The sequence below is a fragment of the Bos mutus genome, chromosome 13 (assembly GCF_027580195.1).
Source record: "Bos mutus isolate GX-2022 chromosome 13, NWIPB_WYAK_1.1, whole genome shotgun sequence".
NCBI classification, from domain to species: Eukaryota; Metazoa; Chordata; class Mammalia; order Artiodactyla; family Bovidae; genus Bos; species Bos mutus.
The window spans coordinates 66,695,289-66,712,654 of NC_091629.1; the positions used below are offsets into that span (position 1 = coordinate 66,695,289).

The 17,366-nt window shown below is 41.5% G+C and overlaps 1 protein-coding gene across 2 annotated transcripts in view; it reads left to right on the plus strand.

Annotated features, from left to right (window-relative positions):
• The window catches only part of DCLRE1C (DNA cross-link repair 1C), a 34,026-nt gene extending 17,064 nt beyond the window's left edge, over nt 1–16,962 (plus strand). For both annotated transcript variants that reach the window (XM_005894846.3, XM_070381917.1), the window contains 9 exons: nt 630–731; nt 1,132–1,204; nt 1,350–1,490; nt 5,456–5,557; nt 8,497–8,633; nt 9,616–9,670; nt 12,999–13,087; nt 13,576–13,670; nt 15,984–16,962. In XM_005894846.3, the coding sequence (XP_005894908.2) occupies nt 630–731; nt 1,132–1,204; nt 1,350–1,490; nt 5,456–5,557; nt 8,497–8,633; nt 9,616–9,670; nt 12,999–13,087; nt 13,576–13,670; nt 15,984–16,960 (1,771 nt within the window). In that variant the 3' untranslated portion in view covers nt 16,961–16,962. The remainder of the gene's footprint in view (nt 1–629; nt 732–1,131; nt 1,205–1,349; nt 1,491–5,455; nt 5,558–8,496; nt 8,634–9,615; nt 9,671–12,998; nt 13,088–13,575; nt 13,671–15,983) is intronic.
• Nucleotides 16,963–17,366: the final 404 nt, after the last annotated feature.

Genomic DNA, 17,366 nt, shown 5'->3' on the forward strand with positions numbered 1-17,366 from the left:
CTCAGTGGTAAAGAATCTGCCTGCCGATGCAGGGGACACAGGTTCAATCCCCGGTCTGGGAAGATCCCACATGCTGCCAGACAACTAAGCCCATGAGCCACGACTACTGAGCCTGTGCTCTGCAACAAGAGAAGTCACCTCAATGAGAAGCCTGCGAACTGAAACTAGAGAAAGCCCATGCAGCAAGGAAGATCCAGCACAGACAAAAACAAATAAATAAAAAAATTGTAAAAGAAAAAAAAAGAATTCATCTATAATGCAGGAGACCCTGGTTTGATTCCTGGGTCGGGAAGATCCCCTGGATAAGGGATAGGCTACCCATTCCAGTATACTTGGGCTTCCCTGGTGGCTCAGATGGTAAAGAATCTGCCTGTGATGTGAGAGACCTGGGTTCAGTCCCTGGGTTGGGAAGATCCCCTGGAGGAGGGCATGGTAACCCACTCTAGTATTCTTGCCTGGAGAATCCCCATGGACGAGGAGCCTGGAGAGCTATAGTCTATGGGGTCGCAAAGAGTCGGAGATGACTGAGTGACTAAGCACAGCACATATATTTAGTATATGGATTTAGAATAAATTTACTAGAATTTTGTATGAGACTTAGAAGCCACTGGGATCTATTTTCTTTCCAGGTTTTTATTTCAGGGCAACAATGGAACTGTCTTGTACACAGGAGACTTCAGATTGGCTAAAGGAGAAGCTGCCAGAATGGAGCTTCTGCACTCTGGGGGCAGGTACTGGGCTTTGTGGAGTTCTGGAACCTAATGACTGCATTGTTTTAAAGGTTTTATTGTTCATTTCTCCCCACTAAATACCAGGCTTTGTTTCTCTTAGAAATCTAATTGGATTATAATAATATTTGTAATAGAAAGGCACCTTTTTCCTCTTGAAATGAAGGGATGGTAACATTCCATGTGTTGATCAAGGTGGTAATTACATGAATTGGTCTAAATTCACTGAACTATATATGCAAGAGCTGTATTATTTCATCATATGGAAATCATTTCCCAACAAAGTTGATATAAGAAAAAAATCCAAATGACAGAACAAACTGTAAAACAACTGACAGTGTAGGCTTCGTATTTTATTTCCCATGAAATGAATCACACCCCCTTGTTTGAATTTTGTTTTCAGAGTGAAAGACATCCAGAGTGTGTACTTAGACACAACTTTCTGCAACCCAAAATACTATCAAATTCCTAGTCGGGTATGTCTCCTTGGAGCACAGCTGTATTTCTTAAGAGGGTGGTTTGGGGAGTAACAGATGAGATGTTAATTGTTCCTGTTGCCGTGGGTATCTGGGAAGCCTGGGCGTGGAGCAGTATTAACTGCCTTTGAACCTTCCTGCCCAGGAGGAGTGCCTGCGTGGAATCATGGAGCTGGTCCGAAGCTGGATCTCACGGAGCCCCTACCACGTGGTGTGGCTGAACTGCAAGGCTGCCTATGGTTACGAGTATCTCTTTACCAACCTCAGTGAGGAGTTTGGACTCCAGGTACCTGACGACTCTTTCTTTTCTGTTGCTCTGAGCTTCCATCCTCCCATCTCCTCCTCTCCTCCCCTTTCTCATGCCCGCTCCCAGCATCCCCTAGACTGAAAACCATAAAAGATGAACGCAGTCTTTAATGACTTAATTTATTTTTGGTTGTGCTGGGTCTTGGTTGCTGTGTGGGGTTCTCTCTAGTTGTGGCAGGCTGGGGCTACTCTTCACTGCGGTGCATGGGCCTCTCCTTGCAGAGGTTCTTCTTGTTGTGGGTTTCTCTTGTTGTGGCGCGCAGGCTCCAGGGCACGCAGCCTTCAGTAGTTGTGGCACCTGGGCTCAGTAGTTGTGCTGCACAGGCCCAATACTTGTGGCGAACAGGCTTAATTGCTCTGTGGCATGTGGAATCTTCTTGGATCAGGGATCAAACATGTGTCTCCTGCACTGGCAGGTGGATTCTTCACCACTGAGCCAGCAGGGAAGCCCTGAACACAGCCTTTGTCATCTTTATTTGCTTCCTCTTGGGAGAGTTGACAGTGGGAACAGCCCTTTGGTGAGAAGTCCCCTAAAGGACGTATTTTTTTCAAAATTGCAGGTCATGAAATTTAGTGTTTGTGACCAGCAATGAGAATACATTTGAACTAGGAAATATCTGAGGGGGTTGCTTGCAGTTAAGAGTAATCACTGTCTTGTGAAAATTTACGTCAGGAATCAGACACATGCCTATCTAGACCTTCCTTGAGTTAACCACAGGGCTTTGTCCTGCTAAGTCCATTGCTTACCATTAAGTCAAAAATTCCTTTAATAGCCAAGACCCACTGAACATCATAGCTTAGCCTCATCTACCTGAAATGTGCTCCGAACACAGATTAGCCTACAGTTGGACAAAACTGTCTAACACAAAGCCTATTTTAAATGAAGTGTTGGGAGTCTCGTGTAACTTATTGTATGCTGTAAGTGAAAACCAGAATGGTTGTGTGTTCTGGACATACAACCATTCTGGTTTTCACTTACAGCATACAATAAGTGTGTGAGCTGTTCACCCTCACAATTGCGTGCCTGACCAGGGGCTGCGGCTCTGCCTCTGCCCAGTATCCTGAGAAAGGAGTGTGCCACAAATCGCCAGCTTGGGAAAAGATCACAGTTCAAAAAGTATTTCTTACTGGAGATCATGGTCAAAAGTGTATGGAGAATACTGTCCTGGGGCACTAAGCCCCTTCCCCTTGAGGGAAACACACGTCAGGTCAGGCTGGGAGTCAGTATTCACCTGTCCCTTCCATGGGAGCTGAGTGCTGGGCTTTTGGGAACCCCGGCAACAAGGTGAGCAGAGTGCTTCTGGCAGTGCCCACGGCCCCTGAGAGAAGATGGATTTTTGGTGGTGGCTCTGAACAAAACAAATGCTGGAACGAGTTGGATGTTTAAATTCTGCTTCATTTGGCATCTTTTATTGATCCTCTGGTTAACAGACTTCTGCCGTGAACTTAACTTATATACAACACAATTTAGTAAAACTAAAAAGGTTAAGTGCTTTTACATTTGAAATTTAAACAATTTCTGCAGCTCTCCATAAGCCTTACTTCCTAAGTCCTTCTTTCCTTAATTTCTTCCTTCCTTAAGTTTTCCTGTCCAATATTTTTGGCATAAAGCTCCCAATTCTCCATTTTGGGACAGATTTGCTTTCATTCTGAGATTGTGGTTCCTATGTGTTTTTGGTGTTAAAATGGCCTTTTAAATAAAAATCACAGTAATTATATGTTGTGTGTGTGTGCAAACTTGCATATTTTACAGTCTGCTTTTTTTCCCCCTCATGTCCTTTCCTGGCAAAATATAAAGCTAGCCACCACCTGTCAATCCTGAATTTATTTTGTGAATTTCAGTGGTGTGTGAAATCTACAAGACTGGAAGCTCCAGCTCTGAGGCCTGGCAGGGAGAAACCCTGGGCCTAGGAGGTGCCCAGGGATGGTGGAGAGGAGGCAGGTCCTAGGAAAGTGACCCTGGAGTGAGCCCTCTTGCCAGTCTCTTAATCCCTCTGTAGGGAACAGAAACAACTTTAGAGACAAGGGAGTATAGGGACTTCCCTGGCAGTCCAGTGGTTAAGACTCTGCACTCCCGGTGCAGGGAGCACAGGTTCGATCCCTGGTTGAGGAACTAAGATCCTACATGCCTGGTGGGAAAAGAGCACACAGAAAAGGGGAGAAGAGTGAGGTTTTTTGACAGAGGGATCTGAGAGATGAGATCTGAGGGTTGATTTATAGCAACCTTTTCAAGCACCTTCATTTTCGTGCGGATGAAAATTTCCCTGTCTCTCTCTCTACATCTCAGAATTTACCTCTTTTTATCTCCTTAGGCCAAAAAAATCCATTTGTTGTTTCTTCTTGTTAGTCATTAGGAAAACAGGCAGCGAGAGGAATAAGGCTAAGTCACAGTCAGGCTTGGATTCTTTCTACACTTGTCTGGGTATTTAATTTCCACACTGATTTAACATTAGTCTAATCTGTTTTGTTATTCAGACTTCAAAATTAGAATGCTTTGGGAGGGTGCCATTTCATTATCCTTGATTCAGTTTAGGTACTTGTTGTTTACTCTAAAATACCCAGAAGATTTAAGTAAAACTGACATGTTGGTTTTAACCATTTAAAATGTATTAGCTTTAAAATTCTGAAGGTGGCTGAGCTTTGTTCTGTTTTGCTTTGTTGCATCTGCCAGAGTCCTCCTTTCACCCAATAAAGAAGAGTGTGGAAAGGGAGGATCTGGGTCTCTGCTTCCTCTTCCTGCTGGCCTCCCCTCCTGCCAGCTGCCGGTATACAGCATGTTGTGTGTGTTTTCGTGAGCAAGTGAGTCCTTTTCTAAACATTTTATTTATTTATTTATTCATTGGTCATGCCTCACTGCTTGCAGACTCTTAATTCCCTGATCAGGAATCGAACCTGGGCCCTGGCAGTGAAAGCACCAAGTCCTACAGACTAAACCTGCTAAGGAATTCCATGAGCAAGTGACTCTTTTTTAAAAATTATTATTATATTATTTATTTAATTTTTGGTTTAACTGGTTCTTCATTGCTGCTCTCAGGATTTCTCTTTTGCAGTAAGTAGGGTTACCCTTGGAGAAGGCAACGGCACCCCACTCCAGTACTCTTGCCTGGAAAATCCCATGGACGGAGGGGCCTGGTGGGCTGCAGTCCATGGGGTCGCTAGGAGTCGGACACAACTGAGCGACTTCACTTTCACTTTTCACTTTCATGCATTGGAGAAGGAAATGGCAACCCACTCCAGTGTTCTTGCCTGGAGAATCCCAGGGACGGGGGAGCCTCATGGGCTGCCGTCTGTGGGGTCGCACAGAGTCAGACACGAGTGAAGCGACTTAGCAGCAGCAGCAGTAGGGTTACCCGTCATTGCAGTGTGCAGGCTTCTTATTGTGGTGCCTCTCTTGTTACAGAGCACAGGCTTTAGGCAGGCTTCAGAAGTTGAAGCCCTAGGGCTCAGGTGTTGTGGCACACAGACTTAGCTGGTCCGCTGGATGTGAGATCTTCCTGGATCAGGGCTCAAACCCCTTTCCCCTGCATTGGAAGACAGATTTTTACCTACTGTACCACTAGGGAAGTCCAACAAGTCATTCTTGATTGTTTTCGTCTGCTATGTACACTGCAATAAACCCAATACTTAGAATAAAGCATGATGTAGAACAGGTGTACAAGAAATATGAATTGAATGACTTGATGGACGGATCCAATGAAATCCACCAGCCAAGTCACCACACTTTTCACTGCCACCCACAGTGGGCAGTAACGCTGATTGCAGGGCATGGGATCTTGATGTCCTGGCAGATACTAAAAGGCATTGAAAGAGTTGAAAACTAGGCTTTGAGGAAGAAGAAAGTTATTTTCTAACTGGATGATTTACCCCTGCCCGATTTACCCTTGAATACTTTATTTACAGGAAATACAATTCCAATAACGTGCTTATTTGTGGTGTTTTCCTCAGGTTCATGTGGATAAACTAGACATGTTTCGAAACATGCCTGACATTCTCCATCATCTGACAACAGACCGTGACACTCAGATCCATGCGTGTCGACATCCAAAGGTACATGGTGAACTCTCTTTCTTACTGTTTGTATGATTCACAGAAACCAAAATTTTAGATTCAGAAGGAACCTCAGAAATCCCATTTTGTAGGCTCTTCAATTTCCAAATGTGAAAAGTGAGGCTGAGATCCCGGCATTAGATCAGGGTCATGCAGCATTACATCACTATATTCCGTTATCATAAACCTAACTAGTAAACAGACACAGATACTTGTAATTTCTAATGAAATATATTTATACAATTGATATATGTTTATTTGTAATGAATTATGTAACGAACAATTTATTTGTAAGGAAAGTAGTAACATTAGAGCTTATAATTGAAAATTTAACAAAAGGTAATCACCATCCATTGTGGTTTACTTTTGAAACTCATGACACATGCATATTTATAAACTTTATTTTTTTTTCTCATTTGAGGTAAATATCTAAATATAACTTTGCTTTGATTTTTTTTAAATTTTTTGGCCACACCACACGGTATTCAGGATATTAGTTCCCCAACCTGGGATCAAACCCAACCCCCTGGATTGCAAGTGTGGTGTCTTAATCACTGGAGCATCAGGGAAGTCCCTTAAATTTGGAAGTAGTTACGTGTATTGGTGATCCAGTTTCAAATGAATATTTTTAGTGTCTTTGAAACTCACTGGTAATTGACTTTCTGATGCCATCATAGAACTTCCTTCTCTTATTAACTGCCAGGGATTCAATTTTGAATTTGGCTTTAACAGTTCCATTTTAATTTATATAGTCATTCAGTGTAACTCAACTACTAATTAGTGACCGTCAAATGCAGAGGGTTTGTGTGATCATAATTTTTCTCTAAATTTTTAATCTTGGCATTCAAATGCTGAGTAATTTTTATTTTAGTAAATAGCACATTTATACATTTGGATAATCACTGTAGTAGTAATACTATGTAACTCCATCAGCCAAAATCCTAAAGTTTCTTTGTCCTAAAGTAAAGCAAAATTTAAAAAAAAGATTGTTATTCTTACCATGGAGTATTCTATTTCAAACCACCACAGGAGAGATATGAGCTAAGAAATTCTTTTGATGATTGTTCAGCTTCATATTATAATTTACGTCATGAATTTACTTCATCATTTTGTTTATGTATATATACACACAAACACAGACACACACCATGCAGTTATTTAATGGATGGATAAAAATAATGTTGATACAAAGTAGAAACTGTTTTGTCCTTTTTCTGTGGGACTTGTAGTCTTTTCCCCAACAACACCCCATAAATGTCTTAATTGGCAGATTTCCTTTTGCTTGGTATAGAAAATGGCAACCCACTCCAGTATTCTTGTCTGGAAAACTTCATGGTTGGAGGAGCCTGGTGAGCTACAGACCATGGGGCTGTAAAGAGTCAGTTGTGACTGAGCAACTGAGTGCTACACTTTGTATAGTTGATGTACAGTATTACATGTTGCAGGTGTACAGTATACTGATTCACAGTTTTTAGAGGTTGTACTCCATTTATAGTTACTATAAAATATTGGCTCTGTTTCCCCATGCTGTACAGTATGTCCTTGTGGCTCATTTTATACCTAATAGTTTATACGTCTTAATCCTCTACTCCTATCTGCCCCTCCCCCTCCTCTCCCCACTGTTAACACTAGTTTGTTCTCTGTGTCTGTGAGTCTGTTTGTTTTTTGTTGTGTTCATTAGTTTGTTGTATTTTTTAGATTCTACAAATAAGTGATATCATATAGTATTTGTCTTTCTGTCTGACTTATTTCACTTAACATAATACCCTACAAGTCCATGCACATTGTTGCAAATGGCAAAATTTCGTTCTTTTCTTACGGCACATTATCCACATTAGTTGAGGTGATAATGCTCTTGTTTTGTATTATTTTTTTTTCTAACTTTCTATTTTGTATTGAGGTATAACCACTTAACAGCGTTGTGATAGTTTCAGGTGAACTGTGAAGGGACTCAGCCATACATATACATGTATCCATCCTCCCCCAAACTTCCCTCTCATAGCTCATGGTGTATATACGTACCACATCTTGTTGCTTCCACATGTTGGCAATTATAAGTAATGCTGCTATGATCATTGGGGTGCATATATCTTTTCAAATTAGTGTTCTTGGTTTTTTTTTTTTCCGGATGTATACCCTGGAGTGGAATCACTGGGTCATATGAGCACCTCGTCCTCTTCATCCGGATTTCACTGTGTGTTAACACCACCATGCCTTTTTCCTGGCAGCCTCATCTCTCTCTCCTGTGTGTGTGTAACCAGCACGCCACTCCCCCCCGACTCCCCACCAACCCATCTGAGTCATGACACTTCACCATAAACAAAGACATTCTCCTATATGACCACAGTACAGTTCTCACACTCAGGAAATTCAGCATCGATACAACACTGTTGGATGTGATGTCGTCCATATTCAAATATCCAGTTGTCCTAATCGTGTCCTTTATGGCTTGTGGAGGGAGGAGCAAGGCTGTCCAGGATTTAAAGAAATATATATTTATATATTTGGATGCACCGGATCTTAGCATGGCATATGACCTCTCAGTTATGGCGTGTAGGAGCCAGTTTCCTGACCAGGTATGGAACCTGGGCCCCCTGCATTGGGAGTGTAGAGTATTGGCCACTACACCACCAGAGAAGTCCCCAGGATATTATTTAGAATCATGTGTTGCATTCACTCAGATCTCCTTAGTTTCTTTTGATGTAGATCAAGTAAGTCTCCAGTCTTTTGCTTTTCTTTCATTACAGCAACATTTTTGAAGAGCCCAGGCCAGTTATTTTATAGAATGTTCCTCACTTTGGACTTACCTGTTTCCTCATGTCTGTCTGTCTATTATCTATGTCTGAAAATCCATCTATGTTTGTTTTTGAGACCCTGCCTACAAACAGATTTGTTGAAAATGTTAAAACTGATTTTCTGTATTTTTAAAATGTTTTTAGGCAGAGGAATATTTTCAGTGGAGTAAGTTACCATGTGGCATTACTTCCAAAAATAGAATTCCACTCCACACAATCAGCATTAAGCCATCTACCATGTGGTTTGGAGAAAGAACCAGAAAAACCAACATCATTATGAGGTAAGCAAGCAGTGTCTTTGGAGAGAAACCTTGTTGTTCAGTCACTAAGTTATTTCTGACTCTTTGTGATGCCATGGACTGCAGAACACCAGACTTCCCTGTCCTTCATCATCTCCCAGAGCTTGCTCAAACTCATGTCCATTGAGTTGATGATGCCATCCAACCATTTCATCCTCTGTTGCTCCCTTCTCCTCTTGCCTTCAATCTTTCCTAGCCTCAATGTCTCTTCCAGTGAGTTGACTCTTCATATCAGGTGGCCAAAGGATTGGAGCTTCACCTTCAGCATGAGTCCTTCCAATGAATATTCAGTCAGGATTGACTGGTTTGAACTCCTTGCAGTCCAAGTGACTCTCGAGTCTTCTCCAGCACCACATTTGAAGGCATCAATTAAATCAATGGTTTAAATGCAGTCTAGCCTAAACCCATTCCAGTATTCTTGCCTGGAGAATCCCAGGGACAGAGGAGCCTAGTGGGCTGCCATCTATGGGGTCGCACAGAGTTGGACATGACTGAAGCAACTTAGCAGCAGCAGCAGCAGCCTAAGCCCAAGAAGAGAATACATTACAATTGTGGAAAATAACCTCTGAAATTTAAACTCTGTTTGAACTAAAGAAATGCTGCTTCCAAACCTATCTATTGGCCAGTATCTCCCAGGGTCTACCTGCATTAGACAGACAAGAGGGTTAGAGTTGAGGTGTCTTGCTTGGCGGGGAGTCATGAATGGATGTTGTAGGAAGTAGAGCCCTTGGTGGAGTAGAGGAGCCCCACACTGATCACTGTATTTTAGCAAATTTCCTTAATGTTCGCTACTCAGAATGTCTACAAAAATTTGTATTTCTAGAAAGGATTCTCCCCTGTGCCAGGAAGAAATTACTGATGATAGGATGATTTCACACTGCAGTAGCCTACATGAAAAGACTTGAAGTTTAGAACTTAGTTTTGATCAAGTGACCTTTAATTTTGTGTTTGCATCTCCCACCAGGACTGGAGAGAGTTCCTACAGAGCCTGCTTTTCTTTTCATTCCTCCTACAGTGAGGTAAGAGGATCCCATAGGCTCAGAACCTCGGCCGCCTTCATGGCTTCTGGGGACATCTCTTTTTCTACTGCTCAAGGTGGGCTGTGGCTTTTCCTAAAGAAATGCAGGGAAGACATCTCAGTGGATGGGGTATGTCATTAAGTCTAAAGGAAATTGCTGATCATCACCATTTTCAACCTAAACATTAAAGAAAACATACGACTAAGGTGTTCTCTCTGCCTTGCTTTCTAAATTTATTTGAAATACTCCACTTCAGTTCTGTTTGTCATAAAAGCATCGTAAATCTTACACAGCACATGGGACTATATTCACTGACTTGTGATGACCTATAATGGAACAGAATCTGAAGCTGTACACCTGAAGTGAACACAATACTGTAAATCAGCTATAGTTTAATAAATAAAATTTAAAGGCTAACAGACAAAAAAAAGTGTCCCTAATGAAGTCATAGTTAAGGTAAAATACTCCATTATACAACACAAGGAATATAGTCAGTACTGTATAAGTGGAGTATAACCTGTTAAAATTATGAATCACTACATTGTATACCTATGACATATAATACTGTACATAAACTATACTTCAATTAAAAAATTGAAAAAAAATCTTAAATCTTTTTTGAAGGAGTACTTCAATAAGAAGAAAGACGGAAAAAATATCTTAAATCTTATTTGAAGGAGCACTGCAGATAAAACCTCATGATAAGCTGCCTGGTACTGGCCAGATTCTTGGCCCCTTCCGGATTTTGATGGTACTGAAAAGCCATTTACAAAATAGTCCTCACTATTCAGAAGTGTGGAAGAACAAAGCTATTGGGGTATACACTCTGTCCTGAGTAAGGACCAGTATAGCAGAATTACTCAGTTGAAGAGGACTTCATATGGTTATGTGAGGATACTTTTTATATAGGATATTGACCTACTAGGATGGAAGCCTGACATACGTAATTTATTTGCAAAATTCTCAAGCATTTCCAAAGTAAATGCTAGCATCTTACAAGTGCAGGGGTTCAGTAATTTCATATATTGGAGAAAAAGCGAGATCAAAGCTGGCTTTTTATGATGCTTTGTCATATATGATTGTAGTTTTGCCACTGCTGCCCTTAATGCATTTCCCTGATAATGGTTATTTTTTGTATTGGAGCTACACAGATACAGCTCTGCAGCAGTGAGCTGTGGGCATGGTAGTGATTTGAACAGCTCCAGGCAATGACATTCTTTAAAAAAAAAAAAAAAAATTTTATTGAAGTATGGTTAGTTTACAATGTTGTGTTAGTTCCTAATGTATAGCAAATTCACTGTTTAGTGAGTCAGTTATTTAACACACATACATTCTTTTTCAGATTGTTCTCCCTTATAGGTTATTACAAAATACTGGATATAGTTCCCTGTGCTACAGCAAGTCCTTGTTTATCTATTTTATACATAATACTGTGTATCTGTTAATCCCAAATTCATAATTTATACCTCTGCCGCCCCCTTTCCCCTTTGGTAACCATAGGTTTGTTTTCTATATCCTTTCTCCCTCCCCCGCCCCCAAGTATTATTGATTCTCATTATTCGTGGATTCCTTATTACAAACCCGCCTGTTTACTGACACTTGTATGAACCCTTAACATCAGTGTGCATGGTGCTCTGTGGTCCTTTGCACACATGTACACCCGGGAAGCAAAGGATTGGACTCACCTGACACACACATTCCCGACTCAGGTCGCACATGGTGGTCTCCTGCCTTCATGTTTCAGCTCGTAGACTGTAAACAAGAGACCTTTAAACTATTTACTGCTGCATTTTCCACATTTTTGTGCTTTTGGGGTGATTTTGTTGTTTGAAAGAGCCCCCAGGTGTAATGCTGAAGTGCTGGCAAGTGTTCCTAAGCGCAAGGAGGCTGCAGTGTGCCTTATGGAGGAGTTACCTGTTTGATTTTTGCTCAGTTGTGAGTTACAGAGCCACTGGCCATGAGTTCAGTGTCCATGGACCAACAGTATATATTATGTAAGATATCTTTAAAGAGAAACTCACATAAAGCAAGATTGTGTATTTGATTGGTTGACAAAGTGCTGTGAGTAGAGGCTCACAAGAACCCTGTAGTTACTCCACCAGGAACAGCAGTCCACCGTTTGCAGTGACTCTATGGACAAGCAGGAGAGTGTACTGGGTGTCTGTCTCCCTGAACTGTTTCTGGTGTGTAGGTTTGACCTTCCTTTCCTCATTCTTATTCCCTTCAAAAGCCTCAGATTTCTACCAGCCTCAACTTTGGACTGATTGTACAAATCATATAGGTTGTGGGCAGGTAACAATGGTTTTTCATTGCATGCCTGCTCTGAAAGTGCAAATGAAATTGTTTATGAAAAGTAACCAAAGAATGGATCTTTGTCTTTCCCCCAGGCTTAATTAAGGTTCCCATTTTAATCCAGTTATTAATAATTGCTGAGTTCCCTACCTCTTGTGGTGCTTTACTTGAAAAAGTTGAGTGCTAATACTTACTTTGTGCCTCAGTCTCCCCATGTGCAGAAAGAAAGAAAAATCTTTGTGTTGCCATGATGACCAACTCCTAATAGTTTTATTGAATATTTAACCATGTGCTAGGTACCAGGCTAAGCACGTCACATGTGTTATGTCATTTATACGCTTAGATGAAGAATCGAAGAGACATGAGGTAACTTGACTGAGATCAATCACAAGCTCACCAAGATCTAGTAAGTGACAAAGCAGAAGCCCGTCTGGGTTGTTAAGAGATGTTTTGAGGAGGTTCTTGTTTAGCATTCCGAGCTTTGCAGAGGGCATTCATGACATGACATGTTTGCATGTCATTGTCCTTGTTTAGAATAAATCCTGAGAACAAATTAGGCAGCCTCAAAGGTGTAGTTCCTCTTGGTGTATTGCTAACAATTCCATGTCAGAGGAAAGGAATGGAGTTTGAAGACCTTGTTTCCTTGTGCATATTAAATACTCAGCTAAATTCCAACTTCCTGGAAGGAGAGGTATTTACTATGGGTGAGTGACCTAATGGGTCACTATGGGTAAGGAAACTAATGTCGTGTGAAGGACAGAATCTCTGAATCCCAGTCATCAGAGTGTCTCACACCTTACTGGTAGCCAGAATCACTGCTTCCCAGGCCCCATGCAGCTCGGTGTTAGGGGATCTTTGGAGATAGGGCCTGCACTTTGTGCATCTCTTCTTGAAAGGGCCCAGACACTCCCCGGGTGCAGCTGACATTGGGAGCCACAGTCTTGAGAGACTTCAGCTTCTCCTCGCTTCGCTCTTCTTTAACATCCAGGGTTTTCATGGGAGAGATAACTGATGCATTTTGTTTTCCTTCTTCCAGATTAAAGATTTCTTGAGCTACATCTGTCCTGTGAATGTCTATCCAAATGTCATCCCGTTGGGCACAACTATGGATAAAGTTAAAGAAATGTGAGTGGACTACCTGTGGCATTTATGTTGTTGAATGGGATGGACCTAGAGAATAGTTTTGGGCTGAAAGTGGGAGCAAGGATGTGAAACAGGCTAGTTAGGGGCACATCGGCTTTCTTCAAGCAAGTGTGTTCTACATAATCCTCAAGGCTTCTGGGAATCTGCAGAAGGAAGCTGTTGCAATACTGAAATTCCCTGAATGCCAGAAGGTGTTCCTCTATAAAGACCTGCTTTTCTGCAGTGCAAGAACAAAGAGAAAAGTTTTGCTCTCCCCAGTCCTACAATTAGAGATGGAGGTCTACGAGGTTGTTTAAATGCTCGTATTTACCACTTTGTTATAGGAAAGTATTTTTGATTATTAAACATTGCTTTTCTGCTTTTAATAGTAGTGGCTCCCACCCCCCATAGTCAGGTTTTCATAACCTCTATAACACTTACATTCCAGCAGCTTTCCCAACAGGAAAAATAAAATGTTTATATTATTTCAGCTTAAAGCCTTTATGCCGATCTTCCCAAAGTACTGAGCCCAAGTACAAACCACTTGGAAAACTGAAGAGAGCTAGAACAATGCACCTAGACTCAGGTAGGAAGAATGACCCTGGTGTCATGGATACGGGTTTCCCTGCAAGGCTGCTTTTCAGGGTGTTCTGGTCTGGGGAAAGCTGTCTTTGTGGTGTCTTCTTAAGTGTAAAAATTTAACTGTTGATGAAGTCCAATTTATCTAATTCCTTTTATAGCTTTTGCTTTTGGTGTCATATCTAAGCAAAACTATTGCTTAATCCAAGATCATGAGGATTTACTATCATATTTTATCATTTCTGGGTCAATTTTGACTTTTCCTTACTATAGGTTTTATTTTCTCACCTTTCTACACACCTATTGGATGCCATAACTACATAATGGTATATCTGATGTTTGTCATTGTACATTTATTTTGAACTTTTCAGTTGTATAAATATTGTGATGAACATTATATGTTAAGTCTGTTTCACAGCTCTCATTATTATTGGGTTAAACTGAATTGTAGAAATTACAGTATTTATATTGTCAAGGCATAGAATAATATCAAAATAAACTTCTAATAGCATAGAAATTTTACTTTTTTTCAGACACATACAGGTGAGTTAATGTGAAAATGTTCTGACAGAGTAGAGTTGAAACATACCATGATACTGTTATAGTCACTGATTCAGAACATGAGCTATCCAGCTTTAGAGGTGATACAAACACATTCCACAGAAAGGTAACTTTGGCACATTGTGAAGGAGCTGTAACAAATGTATTAATCCCTGGCTTAAAATAAAGCCATAACTTGGACATTAGGATGACTACAGATACAGCAGCTAGACATCTTACGTCACCGTGAGTCCTTTAGAAGATGAGAAGATATAAACAGTTGCTTGTTTGAACAATTATAAGTTCTAACAGAACCCTGGACTTTAAGAGCTGGGTTTCGTCCCTCAATCTGCCTGTCTGGTTTCTTGACCTTCGCGTTGTCACACACCTCCAGGCCTGTCTCCTCAGTGGTAAGATGGGAAGCTCGATGATGGATCCTATACCTGCCCCCCTACCCCGTTAAAGCAGCTTTAAAAAATGTAGTTTTAAGCTATACCCTTTGTCACTGGGAAAATAGTTAATTTATAATTACCTGTGTCTTAACACCAGCTTCAGCACTAGAATAGTAAGTTACCCTATCCAGTAAGCAGTCTCATGAGCATTCCGTTTCATTCTTCAAGCTTAGGTACCATTAGAGGGCAGGGAAACATTTGTTCCCCCTTCCCTAATTCCCTGCCTTGTCATTTTCACTTATGTAAAGTACATTCTGTATGTAAGATTTCCTCATTTTCAGGATGTAAGTGGACAGGGCTCACTTCAGGCAAGTGCAGCATGCTTGAGACAGTAACGTGACACCAGACGTGGCTTATTCAGCATTTTGGTTAAAGTCTCCTGTTCCTCCCGCCCCCTCGTGTGTCTCGTGGCCTTGTGCACTTGGCACAGGCTACATGGCAATGAGCAGACACTGGGTGCTACTCACGGTCCTGGGGGCCGCTGGGATGGCAGGATCAAGGTGCTGGCAGGTCTGGGTCTTGGTGGGGGCCCACTTCCTGGCTTGTACCACCTTCTCACTGTGCACACATATGGCCTTTGCTTTGTGCATGGGCCTAGAGAAAGTGAGAAATCTGCTTCCTCTCCTCACAAAGACACCAATCCCATCATATGTGTCCCCCACCTCCCTCACCATGAGCTAATTAGCTTCTAAAGGTCCCACCTCCAAATACCATTGTGGAGTTAGAAATTAAGAATTTTGAAAGGACCACAGACATTTAGCCTGTAACATGCATGAATTAACAGATATCAAAAAATGTTCATAGAAGGAAAACTTTAGAAAAAAATTGTTTTATTAAATCAGCCAATGCATTGAACATCTACTGGCTGCAGAGCACAAAGAGTTTGCAAATGTCTCTCCTAGTGTAGATGGTTTCAAAGCCGAACTGATGTAGAGAATCAGCTGTAGAACTTAAAAAATAAATTATTCGGCCCTACTTTCAGGGACTGAGTAGGTCTGAAATGAAACATAGAAAGCTATTTTATTTAAAAAGCTTTCCAGGTAAGAACCACTGATTAAGACTCTGTGGTCTTATGTGGGGAGTGCAGATCTCTAGTCTCAACTCCCTGCCTGGCTTTATGACAAGCTAAAGGCTGGTAGTCAGGTCAGACTGTTCAGAATAATAAGCGGCCTTTTAACTTCTCCTGGAAGAAGAGTGAATTCCCATTATTTGCAATTCTATGAATTTAAAAATGCAGCTAAGTGCTGCAAATTGGATTTTTAATTAAAAGCATGAATCGGTTCCTTCTGCATTCTGTCACCTACACACCTGTTCTGTTTGTCTCACAGAGGAGGAAGACGACGACGGTCTCTTTGATGATCTTCTGCCGGCACCTTTAAGGCACAAGGTTCCAAACCAGCTGACTCTTCACCCTGAGGTGTTTCCCACGCCTGCTATATCACAAAACCAGCCTGAGAAACGGAGAGAAAGCACAGGGTGCTTCAAAGCAGAGAGTATGCCAACGTTCCTTTGGGCAAACTTTATAGATTGTGAGGAATCCAACAGTGAAAGTGAAGAATCAGAAATTCTAGGATCAGCTCAAGGAGACACGGGTCCTGTCTTCCAGCCCCAGCAGAGGGCTGATGGGGAAGTACCGCAGTGGGAAGTGTTCTTTAAAAGAGATGCCGAAGGCACAGACGACTGTTTGGAAAACCTCCCGTCTTCCACAGAGGTGGGGGGCTCCCAGTCCCCAAAGCTTTTCAGCGATTCTGATGGGGAATCAACGCACATTTCTTCCCAGGCCTCCTCTCAGTCAACACACATATCAGAACAAGGAAGTCAAGGCTGGGACAGCCAATCGGACACTGTTTTGTTATCTTCCCAGGACAGAAACAGTGGGGATGTTACCTCCTTGAACAAAGGGGTCTATAGGCCAGGAATCAAAGAGAATATTCCTGCCCCTCAGCCAGAACAAAATGTACTCTGCCTAAAGGACACTTGCTCGGATTTCAAAAGCAGAGATCAAGATGTAAACATACTTCCTAGTGCTGGAGAAACCACCACTCTAAGCAGTGGGAAACAGATGCTTCAGGAGAAAAGGCCATTGACTCTTAGCAGCAGTGCGGATTCACAAAGCTCCTCTGATTTTGAAATTCCCTGCACTCCAGAAGCTGAGCTTCCTAAACAAGAACATTTACAGTATTTATATGAGAAGTTGGCAACAGGGGAGAGTATAGTAGTTGAAAAAAGAAAAGGCTTACTTCATTCTAGAGCAACCACTAAAAAGTCTATACTATCAGATACCAGTCAAAATCATAATAGATAAAAGTAGAATACTTAGAAATGATCCTATTACCTAAAAGGTGGCAGTAAAGAGGAAATGGATGACCGAAAAAGCAGCACCCCATGCTTCCGTCTTTCACTACCTCCCAGAGTTTGCTCAAACTAATGTCCAGAACATGTCAATAATTACATGGGAATAGGGGGAAAAGTAAACCAACTATATGCTACCTATAGGAAACTGACTTCAAAAGACTTGGGTAGGTGTACCAGTGAAAGAATGGGAAACTTTACCCTGTAAACATTACATAAAGACGCAGTGTCTATATTCTCATGTTAAAAGGTCCAGTTCACTGAGACAGAATCGAATCCTAAATGAGTAAGTACCTAACAACATTTAAATACACAAAGCGAAAACAACTGAAAGAAGACAAACTAACGCACGATTACAA